The sequence below is a fragment of the Entelurus aequoreus genome, linkage group LG20, assembly GCF_033978785.1.
Source record: "Entelurus aequoreus isolate RoL-2023_Sb linkage group LG20, RoL_Eaeq_v1.1, whole genome shotgun sequence".
Lineage (NCBI taxonomy): Eukaryota > Metazoa > Chordata > Actinopteri > Syngnathiformes > Syngnathidae > Entelurus > Entelurus aequoreus.
The window spans coordinates 22,880,717-22,899,103 of NC_084750.1; the positions used below are offsets into that span (position 1 = coordinate 22,880,717).

Here is an 18,387-nt window from a genome sequence, read left to right on the forward strand (position 1 = left end):
ATGTGTGTGTGTGTATGTATATATATATATATATACCTGTATGTATGTATATATATATATATATATATATATATATATATATATATATATATATATATATATATATATATATATATATATATATATGTGGGGGCTGTATGTGTGTGTGTGTATATATATATATATATGTGGGGGCTGTATGTGTGTGTGTGTATATATATATATATGTATATATATATATATATATATATATATATATATATATATATATATATATATATATATTCCGAGCGCAATGACGTCACGTTATCGATGGGAAAATGCATTTTTAGACAATATGATTTGCCTGAGCTGCTAGGAAACACAGAGTAACAAGCGGTAGAAAATGGATTAGAAAGGACAGATTTAAAAAAAATTATAATTGAAAAAAAATAAATAAATAAATGTTTTTTTTTTTTTTCTTGGGACCTCCCGCTGGCCGGATTTTGGACGTCTGATTTAAATATTCATCAAATATAAACATCTTTGCATCCATCCATTTTCTACCGCTTGTCCCTTTCGGGGTCACGGGGGGTGCTGGAGCAGCTGAGATAGGCAAATATAAACATTGGAAGTCAAATAAATGTGTAAGTAGTTTCAATTATTTGGCTTTATATTTATAATTTTCAATTTAATAACGCTTCATGGAAATTGGTGGTGTTTGCGAAACCAAGCGACAATTTTTTTTTTTTTATACCAGTTTGAATTTAATTCAGCACAAAGTTGGACAAGTCTGACAGGCGGTGATGGTTTGAAATATGAAACTGTGAGCATATTAAATAGAGCAAATGCGGTTTAGTACAATACCAAATAAAAAAAAAGACTATTTACATAAGTGCTCCCAACCCTGGAAGTAGTGGGTAGTGCATTCCTGTTGGAGCCCTGATGGGCGTGGTCTCCGGGCCTGGACGTGGGCTCGCAAATATCCACCTCAGTCCTCGTGGTTCTCGTCGTCTCTGTGTTTGCGTGCGAAGAAGCCGAGCTGAGGGAAATAGACACCGGGTCGCGCTTCGAACTTTGACTTCCTGAACTTGAAGAGAGGAGCACAAATACCTTCCACAGGATGAAGATGATGAGGGCCAGCAGCAGCAGACCACCGATGATGCTGCCGATCAGAATCCACAGTGAGATGGGAATGGCTCTTCCCTTCAGGACCTCCAGTACAGTCTTAGGACAAGGAGACATATTAGATGGAGGAGAACTGTATGGATGGAGCGCGTCGTACTGACCTCTCTCCACACTGTTCCTGTTCCCAGAGTGATGAGGTTGGTTTCTTGAGGTGCAATCTGATACGTGCTGATTATCCTTGCCGACTTATATTTGGCCTGCAGACAAAAAGGAGGAAAAACATGGAAAAGTTGGAATGACTAAAAAGATGCTACTTCTTTCCTCAGGCTAATTCGTGGATTTTTCTTTGCTAACGGTCATAATGTTTTGTATTCATCAAATACAAAACCCAAAACCAGTGAAGTTGGCACGTTGTGTAAATGGTAAATAAAAACAGAATACAATGATTTGCAAATCCTTTTCAACTTATATTCAATTGAATAGACTGCAAAGACAAGATATTTAATGTTCCAACTGGAAAAGTTAATCTTTTGCAAATATTAGCTGCAACATGTTTAAAAAAAGCTGGCACAAGTGGCAAAAAAGACTGAGAAAGTTGAGGAATGCTCATCAAACACTCATTTGGAACATCCCACAGGTGAACAGGCTAATTGGGAACAGGTGGGTGCCATGATTGGGTATAAAAGCAGCTTCCATGAAATGCTCAGTCATTCACAAACAAGGATGGGGCGAGGGTCACCACTTTGTCAACAAATGCGTGAGAAAATTGTCCAAAAGTTTAAGAACAACATTTCTCAACGAGCTGTTGCAAGGAATTTAGGGATTTCACCATCTACGGTCCGTAATATCATCAAACAGTTCAGAGAATCTGGAGAAATCACTGCACGTAACATTGAATGCCCGTGACCTTGGATCCCTCAGGCGGTACTGCATCAAAAAGCGACATCAGTGTGTAAAGGATATCACCATATGGGCTCAGGAACATTTAAGAAAACCACTGTCAGTAACTAGAGCTTGTCGCTACATCTGTAAGTGCAAGTTAAAACTCTACTATGCAAAGCTAAAGCCATTTATCAACAACACCCAGAAACGCCGCCAACTTTGCTGGGCCTGAGCTCATCAAAGTGGAAAAGTGTTCTGTGGTCTGACGAGTCCACATTTTAAATAGTTTTTGGAAATTGTCGACGTTGTGAAGAAAAGAACCATCCGGATTGTTATAGGCGCAAAGTTGAAAAGCCAGCATCTGTGATGGTATGGGGGTGTATTAGTGCCCAAGACATGGGTAACTTACACATCTGTGAAGGCACCATTAATGCTGAAAGGTACATACAGGTTTTGGAGCAACATATGTTGCCATCCAAGTAACGTTATCATGGACGCCCCTGCTTATTTCAGCAAGACAATGCCAAGCCACGTGTTACAACGGCGTGGCTTCATAGTAAAAGAGTGCGGGTACTAGACTGGCCTGCCTGTAGTCCAGACCTGTCTCCCATTGAAAATGTGTGGCGCATTATGAAGCGTAAAATACCACAACGGAGACCCCGGACTGTTGAACAACTTAAGCTGTACATCAAGCAAGAATGGGAAAGAATTCCACCTGAAAAGCTTCAAAAATTGGTCTCCTCAGTTCCCAAACATTTACTGAGTGTTGTTAAAAGGAAAGGCCATGTAACACAGTGGTAAAAATGCCCCTGTGCCAACTTTTTTGCAATGTGTTGCTGCTATTAAATTCTAAGTTAATGATTATTTAAAAAAAAAAAAGTTTCTCAGTTGAAACATTAAAAATGTTGTCTTTGCAGTCTATTCAATTGAATATAAGTTGAAAAGGATTTGCAAATCATTGTATTCTGTTTTTATTTACCATTTACACAACGTGCCAACTTCACTGGTTTTGGGTTTTGTACTTTCACTGAAAAGGTGTGACATTGTTTGTGCTAAGGCGACATCTTTTGAACGAGTTCGCTCACTGCAGGTGCTGCGGGGTGAACGTCTTCAGTATTTCCTTCTGTTTAGTGCTTTAAACCGGAAGTACAAGTGCCGTTCCGTCTTCTAATCCTCCATAGCGTTTCTACCCGTATGGATTCTTCATTCATCACTCCCAGCAAGGTTTGTACGTTTTACAATATAACTATAACAATTCTTACTTACTAAAGTAATGTGATGTCTGTAGGAGTGTTTCCATGCGTATTTGTACGTGCTATTGTAATGTATTGAAGCTGGCGTCATTTGCCATAGCTAACATGCTAACTGTGTTAGTATTATAAACTTACAATGACATTCTTTTTGTATTGTTTCAGTTTTGTAAATTCACCAAAACGTCACTGTGGACTTATTGAGTGGCGATGACTTCTGTTTTGTTTGATCAGCCGTTTTACACACACCGTTTGGAAACAATGAAGGTATGTGGATAAACAGTTACAACATCTTTCTGTGTAAATAACTCATTTCACAACGTATATATCTGCAGCTTATAGTCCGAAAATACAGTGTTATGCATGCCAGGCCACTAGTATAATGATACTTTGTGAATAAATATGAGGCCGTCAATTGCTTGTTCTTCAGAATAAAAGCATCTTGACAATGTAGTAGTACCTTTGTTTTTGCACGTTGTTTACTTTTCATATAATGCGGTTTTTTTAATGGAAAATTTGCCAAAAATGTGTTTGATTTTTCATATATTGTCATCTGTTATTGTTTGTCAAACAGTACACAACTAAGTATGTCTATGGTTAGGACTTTATCGATACCAATATCGATATTGCTTATCGATACCGGTATTCGTTGGTACTATATGATTTGTAATTGGTGTAAATCAGTGCTTCTCAATGATATTATTATTTTTGCGCCCCCCCCCACTCTCCACCGTAACTATAAATAATATCATCTGTCTATAAAATTGTTATAAGTGCATCTCTGCAGAACCTTATCCTTAATAACATCGAAAGAAACAAAAAAAGAAAGAAAAACATATCAAGTTACAACACAGAATTAGCATTGTTTTTTAGTCCGTAGCAGAAAAGATTTAAAGTTCATCAAATTGCGTGAGTTAAAAAAAAATCCTAATTTAAATTATAACTTGAACTTGAACCATTTCATACTGAAAACATTTTCTTTTAAAACTCAAATAATAATACATTAAAACTGATCAGCAACATTAGCTCAGGAACAATAAATCAAAAAATAACCTACAAATTTGTGCTGATTTTATTTTTTTTAAATGGCTACAATGAGCACATTTTGTAGGGCAGAGCTTTTCGAAGCGGGGTTTGAAGCACGATACTGGTAAAGCATGCTTCTCTAGGTTTTTTGATTGATTGATTGATTGAAACTTGTATTAGTAGATTGCACAGTACAGTACATATTCCGTACAATTGACCACTAAATGGTAACACCCCAATAAGTTTTTCAACTCACATATTGTTGTGTTACAAAGTTTTGTGTGGTGTTGCCTCCTTATTTGTCATTATTCCAAGCTAATTATCAGATCCTACCGATACCGATAGTTATGTCATTTGTCCAGAATCTTAACGGTCCTCCTGGACTTACCCAATCAGGAACCGGTACCAAAAAAAATACCGGTACTCAGTATACATCCCTACACACGACTACTCTGTTTTCCAGCGTATCATTCCTCACATCCCATGCCTTGGTGACTCAGTCCACGTACCTTTTTTCTAAATTCATTAGGACTTCAAAATAATCCAACACGGGGCCAAAAAAAGTTGCGAGTGCCAGTGATTTGCCTATAGTTATTTGTTGAATTCAATAGTGTTTCTCACTTTACCCCTCAAGAGTCTTCAATACGTTAAAAAGTGATTCTAAAAGTTTATGTATCCATTTCATTCATGGTGTATTTGTATTCCACATTGTTTTCTGCGTGCGAAACAATACATATTCTCTGTAAAATGTTGTCCTAATATTTTAAACGGATTCATTCAAATGACATTATTTCTTATACAGTGGTAAAAATTGATCGGGATTCCGCAAACCTTTTTGGAACGGGGATACTAATGAACACGACGGAGCCACGGTACACTTCTTTGTCGTGCATTCCTATGAGGAAGCAGTGCCTGGGGAATCTGTGCTGGACTCTCCAAATCCAGGGGCTGAGGTCCCAAGGTAGATAAAAAAACTCCTCTTTGGCACGGCCCCGGGGGTGGGTGAGATACACCTGGAAGTCTTTAAGACTCTGGATGCTGTTTTAGTTGACAAACTCTGCAACGTTGCGTGGACATTGCAGACGGTGCCTCTAGATTGGCAGACCAGGGGTGGTGGTTCCCTTCTTTAAGAAGGGGAACCAGAGGGTGTGTTCCAACTAGTGGGGTCACACTCCTCAGCTTTCCCGGTAAAGTCTATTCAAGTCTGCGCCGGAAACTCGAACTGTGGAATCAGGAGGAACAGTGTGGGTTTCGTCCTGGTCGTGGAACTGTGGACCAGCTCTTTACTCTGGGCATGGTCATCAAGGGTGCATCGGTGTCTCCCAAGCAGTCTACATGCTTTGTGGACTTGGTGTGCTTTTCGTGTCCCTGGGGAAGTCCTGTGGGGAGAGCTTAGAGTATGGGGTATTGGACCGTCTGATTGTGTATAATCGGTGTCAGAGCTTGGTCTCCATTGATGGCAGAAAGTCGGTTTCCAATTAAGGTTGGACTCCACCATGGTTGCCCTTCGTCACTGGTTCTGTTCACAACTTTCATGGACAGAATTTCTAGAAGCAGTCAGGGTGTTGAGTGGATGCGGTTTAGGTCTCTGCTTTTTGCAGATGATGTGGTCCTGATGGTCCAGCTTAGTGGCCTTGTGGTTAGGGTGTCCGCCCTGAGACTGGGAGGTTGTGAGTTCAAAGTCCGAGTCATACCAAAGACTACAAAACTAAAAAATGGGACCAATTGCCTCTCTGCTTGGCACTGGAATTGGGGGTTAAATCACCAAAATGATTCCCGAGCGCGGCGCATGCTGCTGCTCACTGCTCCCCTCACCTCCCAGGGGGTGAACATGGGAATGGGTCAAATGCAGGGGACACATTTCACCACACCTAGTGTGTGTGTGGCAATCGTTTGGGACTTTGGACTTTGACTTCATCTGGCTAGGATCTTCAGCTCTCAGTGGATCGGTTCACAGGGGATGAGACTCACCACCTCCAAGTCAGAGTCCATGGTTCTTGTCTGGAAAAGGGGTTGGGAATGAGATCCTGCCCCAAGTAGAGGAGTTCAAGTACCTCCAAGTCTTGTTCACGAGTGAGGGAAGAGTGGATCGTGGGATCGACAATCGGATCAGTGCAGCGTCTGCAGTGATGCAAACCCTGTATCTGTCTTGTCCTAGTGGAGAAGAAGCCGAGCCGGAAGGCAAAGTTCTCAATTTATTGGAGGACAAGATCACGGGTACAAGCGGCAGAAATGAGTTTCCAATGTCGGGTGGCGGAGCTGTCCCTTAGAGCAGTGTTTTTCAACCTTTTTTGAGCCAAGGCACTTTTTTTTTTAATTAAAAAAATGCGGAGGCACACCACCAGCACAAAACATTAAAAAATGAAACTCAGTAGCCGATATTGACAATAAAAAGTAGTTCTCGCAAGTGTTGGATGTGAATTCAAAGCATAACCAAGCATGCAAAACTATAGCTCTTGTCTCAAAGTAGGTGTACTGTCACCACCTGTCACATCACACCCTGACTTATTTTGAGTTTTTTGGTGTCTTCCTGTGTGTAGTGTTTTAGTTCTTGTCTTGCGCTCCTATTTTGACTTTTCCTGTGTAGTTGGTATTTTCCTGTAGCAGTTTCATGTCTTCCTTGAGCGCTATTCCCCGCACCTGCTTTGTTTTAGCAATCAAGACTATTTAAGTTGTCGCTATCCTTCTTTGCGGGGACATTGTTGATTGTCATGTCATGTTCAAATGTATTTTGTGGACGCCGTATGCTCCACACACTTAAGTATTTGCTGTCGTCCAGCATTCTGTTTTTGTTTACTTTGCAACCAGTTCAGTTTTAGTTTCGTTTTGCGTAGCCATCCCTAAACTTCAATACCTTTTCTTAGCGGCACTTGCCTTTTGTTTATTTTTGGTTTAAGCATTAGATACCTTTTTACCTGCTCACTGTCGTATGCATATTGTAATCACGACAAACCATGTTCCCGACATCTACAAAGCAATTAACTACCTGCTGCCACCTACTGATATGGAAGAGTATTACACGGTTACTCTGCCGAGCTCTAGACAGCACCGACACTCAACAACAACGGCACATTTGCAGATTATTATTACTGGTAGGGATGTCCGATAATGGCTTTTTGCCGATATTCCGATATTGTCCAACTCTTTAATTACCGATATCAACCGATACCGATATCTACCGATATATACAGTCGTGGAATTAACACATTATTATGCCTAATTTGGACAACCAGGTATGGTGAAGATAAGGTCCTTTTTAAAAAAATAAATAAAATAAGATAAATAAATTAAAAACATTTTCTTGAATAAAAAAGAAAGTAAAACAATATAAAAACAGTTACATAGAAACTAGTAATTAATGAAAATGAGTAAAATTAACTGTTGGACCAGCAGCACGCACAATCATGTGTGCTTACGGACTGTATCCCTTGCAGACTGTATTGATATATATTGATATATAATGTAGGAACCAGAATATTAATAACAGAAAGAAACAACCCTTTTGTGTGAATGAGTGTAAATGGGGGAGGGAGGTTTTTTGGGTTGGTGTACTAATTGTAAGTGTATCTTGTGTTTTTTATGTTGATTTAATAAAAAAAAAATTAAAAAACGATACCGATACTGATAATAAAAAAAACGATACCTATAATTTCCGATATTACATTTTAAAGCATTTATCGGCCGATAATATCGGCCATCTCTAATTACTGGTTTGCAAAAAATATTTTTAACCCAAATAGGTGAAATTACATATTCTCCCACGTCACACCAGACTGTATCTCACGGCACACTAGTGTGCCACGGCACAGTGGTTGAAAAACACTGCCTTAGAGATAGGGTGAGAAGCTCTGTCATTCGGGAGGAGCTCAGAGCAAAGCCGGTGTTCCTCCACATCGAGAGGAGCCAGATAAGGTGGTTCGGGCATCTGGTCAGGATGCTCCCTGGACACCTTCCTGGGGAGGTGTTTTTACAGCATGTCCGACCACAGAGATGACCCAGGACACGTTAGAGAGACTATGTACAGAAACTCATTTATTTCCATCATAGAAACGGAACTCGTACGTAGACCGAGGACCTCCTGTATGTGTCTGCTAACCAGTCCAGGGTGTGCCCTGTCTTGTGCTCCAAAAAGTCAGCCCACCCATGACCCTGAACATTAAGTGTAATTGACGCTCGAGTGCCTCACCTGTCTGAAAAAGTCATCATGGACTCTCCGGCTAAGGCGAATAACAGCAGCCTGTCCATTGAGGAGCTGCTGGACTTGACACGTCACCTCGATGCACCAGGACCTGCTGCAGTTCTTCAAGACACAAATAGTGTTAGCACTTTTTAGCAGGCCGAGTTTGCTTCTCGCACCGCCGGGCCACACCCACCAGGATGTCATTCTGCATCATGTCCTCGGGGTGCAGGGGGCGCACGTCTCTCTGGTGGCCCTTCAGCCGAGCCAGATCGCTGGTCACGCTGCAGTTCACGCCTGTCGCCTGGGCGACAACTTTGTGTGTCACCAACAAGACGCGAAAGGGGACGAGGACAAGGACTTACGTTGTGTGAAGAGACGTCGGTGACCGTCATGAAGACTCTGTCCCCTGCGGCCACGGAGGGCAGGAGCAGCCTGAGCTCCAGATTACTCACGGAGTAACAGCCCAGGTTCTGGATCTACAAAAACCCACAACCATGAGTCTTTTTGGTGGACGGACAAAGCATGGAGGTCGAGGACGGTTTACCTTAAAGTGCGTGTGGAACTCTGGTCCAATGGCTTCTGACATTGTCCTGGTTGGATGCACCTCGTATCGGTTTAAGTTGGAATCGCTGCAGTAGAAAAGAAGAGCGAATCACGTGACCAAGAGAGGCTAATGCAGGTCTGGATTAGTTTTTGCCTCATTCCTGTGAGAATCATGCGTGTGACTGAGGCATTAAGAGTAGGGGTGGGTAAATGCATCTAGGTTCAACTGCAGTGTGCTCAAACAACCACCAGGTAGCATCTGTGAGCAGATAATACTGTATCATACACTATATTGCCAAAAGTATTTGGCCACCTGCCATGACTCACATATGAACTTGAAGTGCCATCCCATTCCTGACCCATAGGCTTCAATATGATGTGGGTCCACTTTTTGCAGCTTCAACTCTTCTGGGAAGGCTGTCCACAAGGTTGCGGAGTGTGTTTATAGGAATTTTCCACCATTCTTCCAAAAGTGTATCGGTGAGGTCACACACTGATGTTGGTGGAGAAGGCCTGGCTCTCAGTCTCCGTTCTAATTCATCCCCAAAGGTGTTCTTTCGGGTTCAGGTCAGGAATCTGTGCAGGCCAGTCAAGTTCATCCACACAAGACTCTGACATCCATGACTTTATGGACCTTGCTTTGTGCACTGGTGCACAGTCATGTTGGAAAAGGAAGGGGCCCGCTTGAACTTGGTGATGTAGGGCTTAGATGCAGCTGCTCGGTCATGGAAACCCATTCCATGAAGTTCTCTGCGTACTGTATGTGGGCTAATTGGAAAGTCACATGACGTTTGGAGCTCTGTAGCAACTGACACTGCAAAAAGTCAGTGTTCAAAAACAAGAAAAAAAAATACAAAAAAATAGAGATATTTTATTTGAACTAAGCAAAATGATCTGCCTATAGAACAAGAAAATTTGGCTTGTCAAGACTTTCCAAAACAAGTAAAATTAGCTAATCTCAATGAACCCAAAAATACCTTAATATAAGTATATTCTCACTAATAACAAGTGCACTTTTCTTGGTAGAAAAAAAGAGACTTTTTTGCTCAATATGTTGAAAATATTCTTAAATTAAGTACCGGTAAATGCTAGTGCCATTATCTTAACATAATGATATGCGCTCGGCATCTTTTTTTTTTTTTTTAATGCTTGAAGTAAGAAATTATTACTTTAAAAAAGTAGTTTTATACTTGTGAGTGTTGATGACACAGCTTTGCAACAGTTTATATTCTAGTTTCAAGCATATTTTACTCAATATAGGTCATCAAATCTCAGCAACAAGCTGTAATATCTTACTGAGATCATTTAAGACCAAAACCCTTAAAACAAGTAAAAGACTCAAACATAAAATCTGCTTAGTGAGAAGAATTATCTTATCAGACAGAAAATAAGCAAATATCACCCTTATTTGAGATATTTCATCTTACTTAGATTTCAGTTTTTGCAGTGTACTTTAGCATCCGCTGACCCCTCTCTGTCAGTTTACGTGGCCTACCACTTGGTGGCTGAGTTGCTGTTGTTCCCAAACGCTTCCATTTTCTTATAATAAAGCCGACAGTTGACTTTGGAATATTTAGGAGTTAGGAGATTTTGCGACTGGATTTGTTGCACAGGTGGCATCCTATGACAGTTCCACGCTGGAAATCACTGAGAGCGGCCCATTCTTTCACAAATGTTTGTAGAAACAGTCTCCATGCCTAAGTGCTTGATTGTATACACCTGTGGCCGGGCCAAGTGATTAGGACACCTGATTCTCATCATTCGGATGGGTGGCCAAATACTTTTGGCAATATAGTGTATCTTTCTGTTTCGGACTCATTGTCCGAAACAGCATTTTTCACTCACACTTTAAGGGAGGGATGAGGCAAGAAGGAACCCAGACCCACTGTATGCTGACTACATACCTGCTGACAAACAAGTCGGGCTCATACTGGACAAAACTCTGCAGCTGGACACTGTTGTCCCCTAACGTGTCTTGTCTCTCGATGCTGTCACTGGTAGAGGATTGAATAAAACCAGTCAATAAGTCGTTAGCGTGCGTGCAAATCAAGCTAGTCACGTTACCTGGCGGCATTGAGCTTCATTTGGACTCGACTGTGCAGGGCGGTGCAGCTGAACTCAAACTCCAGCATGAAGTTCACCTTTTCGTTGGAAAGACAAAACCGTTGGATGAAACCACGCGTCACACCTGGAGGGGAGTAAGAATCGGCTGAACGGTGCGCCTACGCCCGCAGGTACCTTGGACTGGGAGCGGAACACCGGGTAGCTGACGTTACACGAGTGGCTGTTGGAACCCACCGCTGTGCATTCAATCTTAAAGTTGGCATCCTCCTACAATTGAAGAAGAAATTATGTTCATATGAGCATCCATCCATTGTTTTTCAATATGCCAGCTGGAGCCGATCCTATATACAATATCAATCAGCATATGCTAAACTAAGCATTTTCAAGCATAAAAATGGCTAACTTAACCAAAAACAATACTCCAGTAGTAGAGATGTCCGATAAATGCTTTAAAATGTAATAGCGGAAAATATCGTTATCGGTTTTTTTATTATCAGTATCGTTTTTAAAATTATTATTATTTTTATTTTTTTTAAATCAACATAAAAAACACAAGATACACTTACAATTAGTGCACCAACCCAAAAAACCTCCCTCCCCCATTTACACTCATTCACACAAAAGGGTTGTTTCTTTCTGTTATTAATATTCTGGTTCCTACATTATATATCAATATATATCAATACAGTCTGCAAGGGATACAGTCCGTAAGCACACATGATTGTGCGTGCTGCTGCTCCACTAATAGTACTAACCTTTAACAGTTCATTTTACTCATTTTCATTAATTACTAGTTTCTATGTAACTGTTTTTATATTGTTTTACTTTCTTTTTTATTCAATAAAATGTTTTTATTTTATTTAGTTAATTTTTAAAAAAGGACCTTATTTTCACCATAACTGGTTGTTCAAATTAGGCATAATAATGTGTTAATTCCACGACTGTATATATCGGTATCGGTTGATATCGGTATCGGTAATTAAGAGTTGGACAATATCGGATATCGGCAAAAAAGCCATTATCAGACATCCCTGTCCAGTAGTATTGGCCACTGGATGAGACTAAAAGAATAAGACTGTGCTGTTTAGTATCAGGCAGCATTGCTAACATTAGCATGCAAACTTTTTTTTTGCCATTTTTGCAGCCGATTACCTCAGAGTTATATAGTTTGGTAATTGACACATATTAACTGTTAGCTGGAGCCTTTCTCAGCTACAATCGGGCGGAAGGCGGGGTACACCCTGGATCTGCATGTTCTATCTACACTTCTGTTAAAATGTAATAATCACTTATTATTCTGTTGTTTGATATTTTACATTAGTTTTGGATGATTGATTGATTGATTGATTGATTGATTGATTGATTGATGATACCACAAATTTGGGTATCAATCCGATACCAAGTAGTTACAGGATCATACATTGGTCATATTCAAAGTCCTCATGTGTCCAGGGACATATTTCCTGAGTTTATAAACATAATATACATTTTAATAAAACAAAAGAAGATGTTGTGATGCCAAAAAATATCGACGTAATCATAGTAGTATCGACTAGATACGCTACTGTACTTGGTATCATTACAGTGGATGTTAGGTGTAGCTCCACCAATGGTGGACCGGTACTTTTCAGAGGCGGTATAGTACTGAAAATGATTAATTAGTATTGTGGTACTATACTAATACTGGTATACCGTACAACCCTAATATATACCGTATTTTTCAGAGTATGAGTCGCTCCGGAGTATAAGTCGCACCTGCCGAAAATGCATAATAAAGAAGGAAAAAAACATATATAAGTCGCACTGGAGTATAAGTCGCATTTTTTGGGGAAATTTATTTGATAAAATCCAACACCAAGAATAGACATTTGAAAGGCAATTTAAAATAAATAAAGAATAGTGAACAACAGGCTGAATAAGTGTACGTTATATGAGGCATAAATAACCAACTGAGAACATGCCTGGTACTTTAACGTAACGTATTATGGTAAGAGTCATTCAAATAACTATAACATATAGAACATGCTATACGTTTACCAAACAATCTGTCACTCCTAATCGCTAAATCCCATGAAATCTTATACGTCTAGTCTCTTACGTGAATGAGCTGAATAATATTATTTGATATTATACGGTAATGTGTTAATGATTTCCCACATAAGTCGCTCCTGAGTATAAGTCGCACCCCCGGCCAAACTATGAAAAAAACTGCGACTTATAGTCCGAAAATACAGTACTTTCTCTCTTACCATGTTCCATCTACACTTCTGTTAAAATGTAATAATCACTTATTATTCTGTTGTTTGATATTTTACATTAGTTTTGGATGATACCACAAATTTGGGTATCAATCTGATACCAAGTAGTTACAGGATCATACATTGGTCATATTCAAAGTCCTCATGTGTCCAGGGGGCATATTTCCTGACTTTATGAACATAATATACAGTACATTTATAAAAAACGAAAGAAGATGTTGTAATGCCAAAAAATATCGACGTAATCATAGTAGTATTGACTAGATACGCTATTGTACTTGGTATCATTACAGTGGCTGTTAGGTGTAGCTCCACCAATGGTGGACCGGTACTTTTCAGAGGCGGTATAGTACCGAAAATGATTCATTAGTATCGCGGTACTATACTAATACTGGTATACCGTACAACCCTAATATATACAGTATATATATATATATATATATATATATATATATATATATATATATATATATATATACATATATATATATATATATATATATATATATATATATATATATATATATATATATATATATATATATATATATATATATATATATATATATATACAGTTTATATATATATATATATATATATATTAGGGCTGCAACTAACGATTAATTTGATCATCGATTAATCTGTCGATTATTACTTCGATTAATAATCAGATAAAAGAGACAAACTACATTTCTATCCTTTCCAGTATTTTTTAAAAAAAACCATCATACTGGCACCTTACTTATTTTGATTATTGTTTCTCAGCTGTTTGTACATAAATAACGGTTTATAAAAAATAAAAAATAAATTGCCTCTGTGCATGCGCATAGCATAGATCCAACGAATCGATGACTAAATTAATCGCCAACTATTTTTTAAATCGATTTAATTGATTAGTTGTTGCAGCCCTAATATATATATATATGTTATATATAAATAAGCTGTGTGTAAAATGGAATGGATGCAGTCATTTTTCAGGATTGTGTGTGAAAGAGGCCAGTGTTGTGGTGTAAATGTTTACCCTGATACTGAGGCTGGAGAAGTGCAGGTTGCGTGAGTAGTGCAGCGTCAGGCTGGTGTTGTAGGCGTTTTCTAGTCGGTTCTCCAGTTGGACCTCCACTGACAGACGCCTTCGAGGGCTGCGGATCACGTAGGGCCTCTGTCTGCACAGGAAACGTGGTACAACCTGACTCGGTAGAACTTAAACATCGGCGTGTTTTTTGGAATTCCAACCCTTACCTGGTCCCAGAGATGTCCATTTGTGCCTGCAGCACCAGGTCCGTGGTGCACACGTCGTCCTCGCCACAGTCCTTAAAGAACGGGATCTGGCGGAGGACACGTGGAATGGACATGATGATTTGGTAGAGGTGGGAAAGAACCGGAAATACCGCTTTTCACCCACATATTTCTTGATGGAAGTGGGCCAGCCCTCGTCTAACACGGGCCCGCTCTCCGTGTTGTTGATCTTGAAGCGCAGGGAGAAGCTAATGGGACGGATGTAGTCTGCCGTGTCCTAGTCGGGACACAAAGCTGGTCTTAGAAACGAGGCGTTGGCCGCAGCTTGCTCACAATGCTTACATAGACGTGGAAGGGCAGCTTGTAGCAAAGAGTCTTCCCTGTGTGGGCCCGCAGCGACAGCTGGGTCTGCCGGTGGGAGCTGTCGTCAAACAGCGCCCGAGCTGATAACTTCCTGTCGTCCAACATGGCCGACACCCAGAGGTCTGAGGAGAAATCACAAAGGTCACAAGTCAGGGTGGATACTAGGGATGGGCGATACAGCCTTAGATCTATATACGCGATATATATTGCCAAAAGTATTTGGCCACCTATCCAAATGATCAGAATCAGGTGTCCTAATCACTTGGCCAATTTATATAATCTATATCAGGGGTCCCCAAACTACAGATCCGGCCCGCCAGCGTCCTAAATCCGTTACAAAAAAAGTTAAAACAAATTAAGTAAAAAAAAAGTTTTAAAAAAGTTCCAAAAAAATTTAAAAATGTTTTTTTTTAAATATTTTTTTTGTTTTTAAATAATAAAAATATACAAAAATTTAAAAAATAAATATATATACATTACCGTTTAAAAGTTTGGGGTCACCCAAACAATTTTGTGGAATAGCCTTCATTTCTAAGAACAAGAATAGACTGTCGAGTTTCAGATGAAAGTTCTCTTTTTCTGGCCATTTTGAGCTTTTAATTGACCCCACAAATGTGATGCTCCAGAAACTCAATCTGCTCAAAGGAAGGTCAGTTTTGTAGCTTCTGTAACGAGCTAAACTGTTTTCAGATGTGTGAACATGATTGCACAAGGGTTTTCTAATCATCAATTAGCCTTCTGAGCCAATGAGCAAACACATTGTACCATTAGAACACTGGAGTGATAGTTGCTGGAAATGGGCCTCTATACACCTATGTAGATATTGCACCAAAAACCAGACATTTGCAGCTAGAATAGTCATTTAGCACATTAGCAATGTATAGAGTGTATTTCTTTAAAGTTAAGACTAGTTTAAAGTTATCTTCATTGAAAAGTACAGTGCTTTTCCTTCAAAAATAAGGACATTTCAATGTGACCCCAAACTTTTGAACGGTAGTGTATATATGTGTATATATATATATATATATATATATATATATATATATATATATATATATATATATATATATATATATATATATATATATATATATATATATATATATATATATATATATATATATATAATTTTATTTTATTTTTTATTTATTTATTTTTTATTATTATTATTTTTTTAAATCTGTCCTTTCTAATCCATTTTCTACCGCTTGTTACTCTCGGTGTCTCCTAGCCGCTCAAGCAAATCATATTGTCTAAAAATGCATTTTTCCATCGATAACGTGACATCGCGACCCCAACCAAATTTTTTTAACCCAATGCGGCCCCCGAGTCAAAAAGTTTGGGGACCCCTGATCTATATTGTCGTTATCGTGCAACCCTAATGGATACCTCTGACATTCGAAACAATACTGTACCCGATAATCGATACCTGTATGCATAGGTACCAATTTTTTAAACTTTTGTGTATTCATGTAGTAATAAAAGTTTTAGTTTTTTTGATAATAAAATCTATTTTTGTTAAGTAAACATTGAACACCAAGCTAATATTGATAACTGTTCTGGCCAATTATCTTGTGTTCTTACATTTGCAAGTGTGCATTTATTTCAGTTTGTCCTTGGTCTATTGCCATAGTCCGGAAGAAGTCTTTGCCATTAGGTTGAATGTGTTTGGTTGAGCCTTACAAAGTGTACTGATTGATTGCACATCAGCTGTTTGATTGCATCTTAGTTGTTGTTTTAATTACCAAATTTAAGGTTAATGTCGCCATGTAAAATTGCTAATGCTAATATATGGCGTAAATTAGCATTGAGCTAGCACATTTAAAAAAACGCAGCCTTACTTTTGAGCTCTCTCTTTCTATCAGGCGTTGCATGCTTTGTTGCGATGGAAAATGACAACATCACTTAAAGGCCTACTGAAAGCCACTACTACCAACCACGCAGTCTGATAGTTTATATATCAATGATGAAATCTTAACATTGCAACACATGCCAATACGGCCGGGTTAACTTATAAAGTGCAATTTTAAAATTCCCGCCACACTTCCGGTTGAAAAACTCCTTTGGATATGATTTATGCGCGTGACGTCACAAAAGCAACGGAAGTGGTTGGACCCCATCGGACCCGATTGAAAAGCCTCTTGTTTTCTTCGACAAAATTCCACATTATTCTGGACATCTGTGTTGGTGAATCTTTTGCAATTTGTTTAATGAACAATGGAGACTGCAAAGAAGAACGTTGTAGGTGGGATCGATCGGTGTCTTAGCGGCTAAGTACAATACTGTAATATCTGTGATATTTGCATTAGTGTACTGTCTTTAAGGGTTGGGGAACGCGCATGCGCGAGTGAGTTGGCGGAGAACTTGTGTGTGTGAGCGTGAGTTTTGGCTAACAGCAGCTCGTGTATGTGTGTGCGTTACTTTTTGAACTACAACCAGTTACCGCTTTTTAATAAAGCGATTGAGCAGCGCTTCCTCGTCTGTGTGACTCCTTCTCCACTGCGGGGCATTACAATACTTACAGCAACACAACAAGGACTACTTACTACGCCTAGCCGATGCTTGCCGCCAAACCCACGGATGAAGTCCTTCGTCGTGCCGTTGATCGCTGGAATGCAGGTGAGCACGGCTGTTGATGGGTTTCTATCTTCATTTGAGAACGATGCTATGCGCTAGCTCAGTAGCTAAGTGTGTCACCGATGTATTGTCTTGGAGATAAGTCACTTTAAATGTCCATTTCGCGTGCTCGACTCTCATTTTCAAGAGGATATAGTATCCGAGGTGGTTTAAAATACAAATCCGTGATTCACAATAGAAAAAGGAGAGAGTACATAGTTCTGTGAGGTCTGGTTGCTAAGTTGCTAAGTTAGCTTCAATGGCGTCGTTAGCACAGCATTGTTAACCTTCGCCAGCCTGGAAAGCATTAACCGTGTATTTACATGTCCACGGTTTAATAGTATTGTTGATTTTCTATCTATCCTTCCAGTCAGGGGTTTATTTTTTTTGTTTCTATATGCAGTTAAAGCACGATGCTATCACGTTAGCTCGTAGCTAAAGCATTTCGCCGATGTATTGTCGTGGAGATAAAAGGCACTGAATGTCCATTTCGCGTTCTCGACTCTCATTTTCAAGAGGATATAGTATCCGAGGTGGTTTAAAATACAAATCCGTGATCCACAATATAAAAAGGAGAGTGTGGAATCCAATGAGCCAGCTTGTACCTAAGTTACGGTCAGAGCGAAAAAAGATACGTCCATCACTGCCTCTCAAGTCCTTCACTGTAACGTTCCTCATCTACGAATCTTTCATCCTCGCTCAAATTAATGGGGTAATCGTCACTTTCTCGGTCCGAATCTCTCTCGCTCCATTGTAAACAATGGGGAATTGTGAGGAATACTAGCTCCTGTGACGTCACGCTACTTCCGGTACAGGCTAGGCTTTTTTTTATCAGCGAGCAAAAGTTGCGAACTTTATCGTCGATTTTCTCTACTAAATCCTT

At 39.5% G+C, this 18,387-nt stretch overlaps 1 protein-coding gene across 2 annotated transcripts in view; it reads right to left on the reverse strand.

Annotated features, from left to right (window-relative positions):
* Positions 1-717: 717 nt before the first annotated feature.
* The window catches only part of itga10 (integrin, alpha 10), an 84,055-nt gene continuing 66,385 nt past the window's right edge, over positions 718-18,387 (reverse strand). For both annotated transcript variants that reach the window (XM_062029658.1, XM_062029659.1), the window contains exons 17-30: positions 14,868-15,010; positions 14,692-14,802; positions 14,529-14,614; positions 14,311-14,452; positions 11,206-11,298; positions 11,032-11,108; positions 10,872-10,961; positions 8,969-9,053; positions 8,787-8,900; positions 8,618-8,725; positions 8,431-8,544; positions 1,248-1,343; positions 1,072-1,185; positions 718-1,000 (exon numbers count right to left, since the gene is read on the reverse strand). In XM_062029658.1, the coding sequence (XP_061885642.1) occupies positions 950-1,000; positions 1,072-1,185; positions 1,248-1,343; positions 8,431-8,544; positions 8,618-8,725; positions 8,787-8,900; positions 8,969-9,053; positions 10,872-10,961; positions 11,032-11,108; positions 11,206-11,298; positions 14,311-14,452; positions 14,529-14,614; positions 14,692-14,802; positions 14,868-15,010 (1,424 nt within the window). In that variant the 3' untranslated portion in view covers positions 718-949. The remainder of the gene's footprint in view (positions 1,001-1,071; positions 1,186-1,247; positions 1,344-8,430; positions 8,545-8,617; positions 8,726-8,786; positions 8,901-8,968; positions 9,054-10,871; positions 10,962-11,031; positions 11,109-11,205; positions 11,299-14,310; positions 14,453-14,528; positions 14,615-14,691; positions 14,803-14,867; positions 15,011-18,387) is intronic.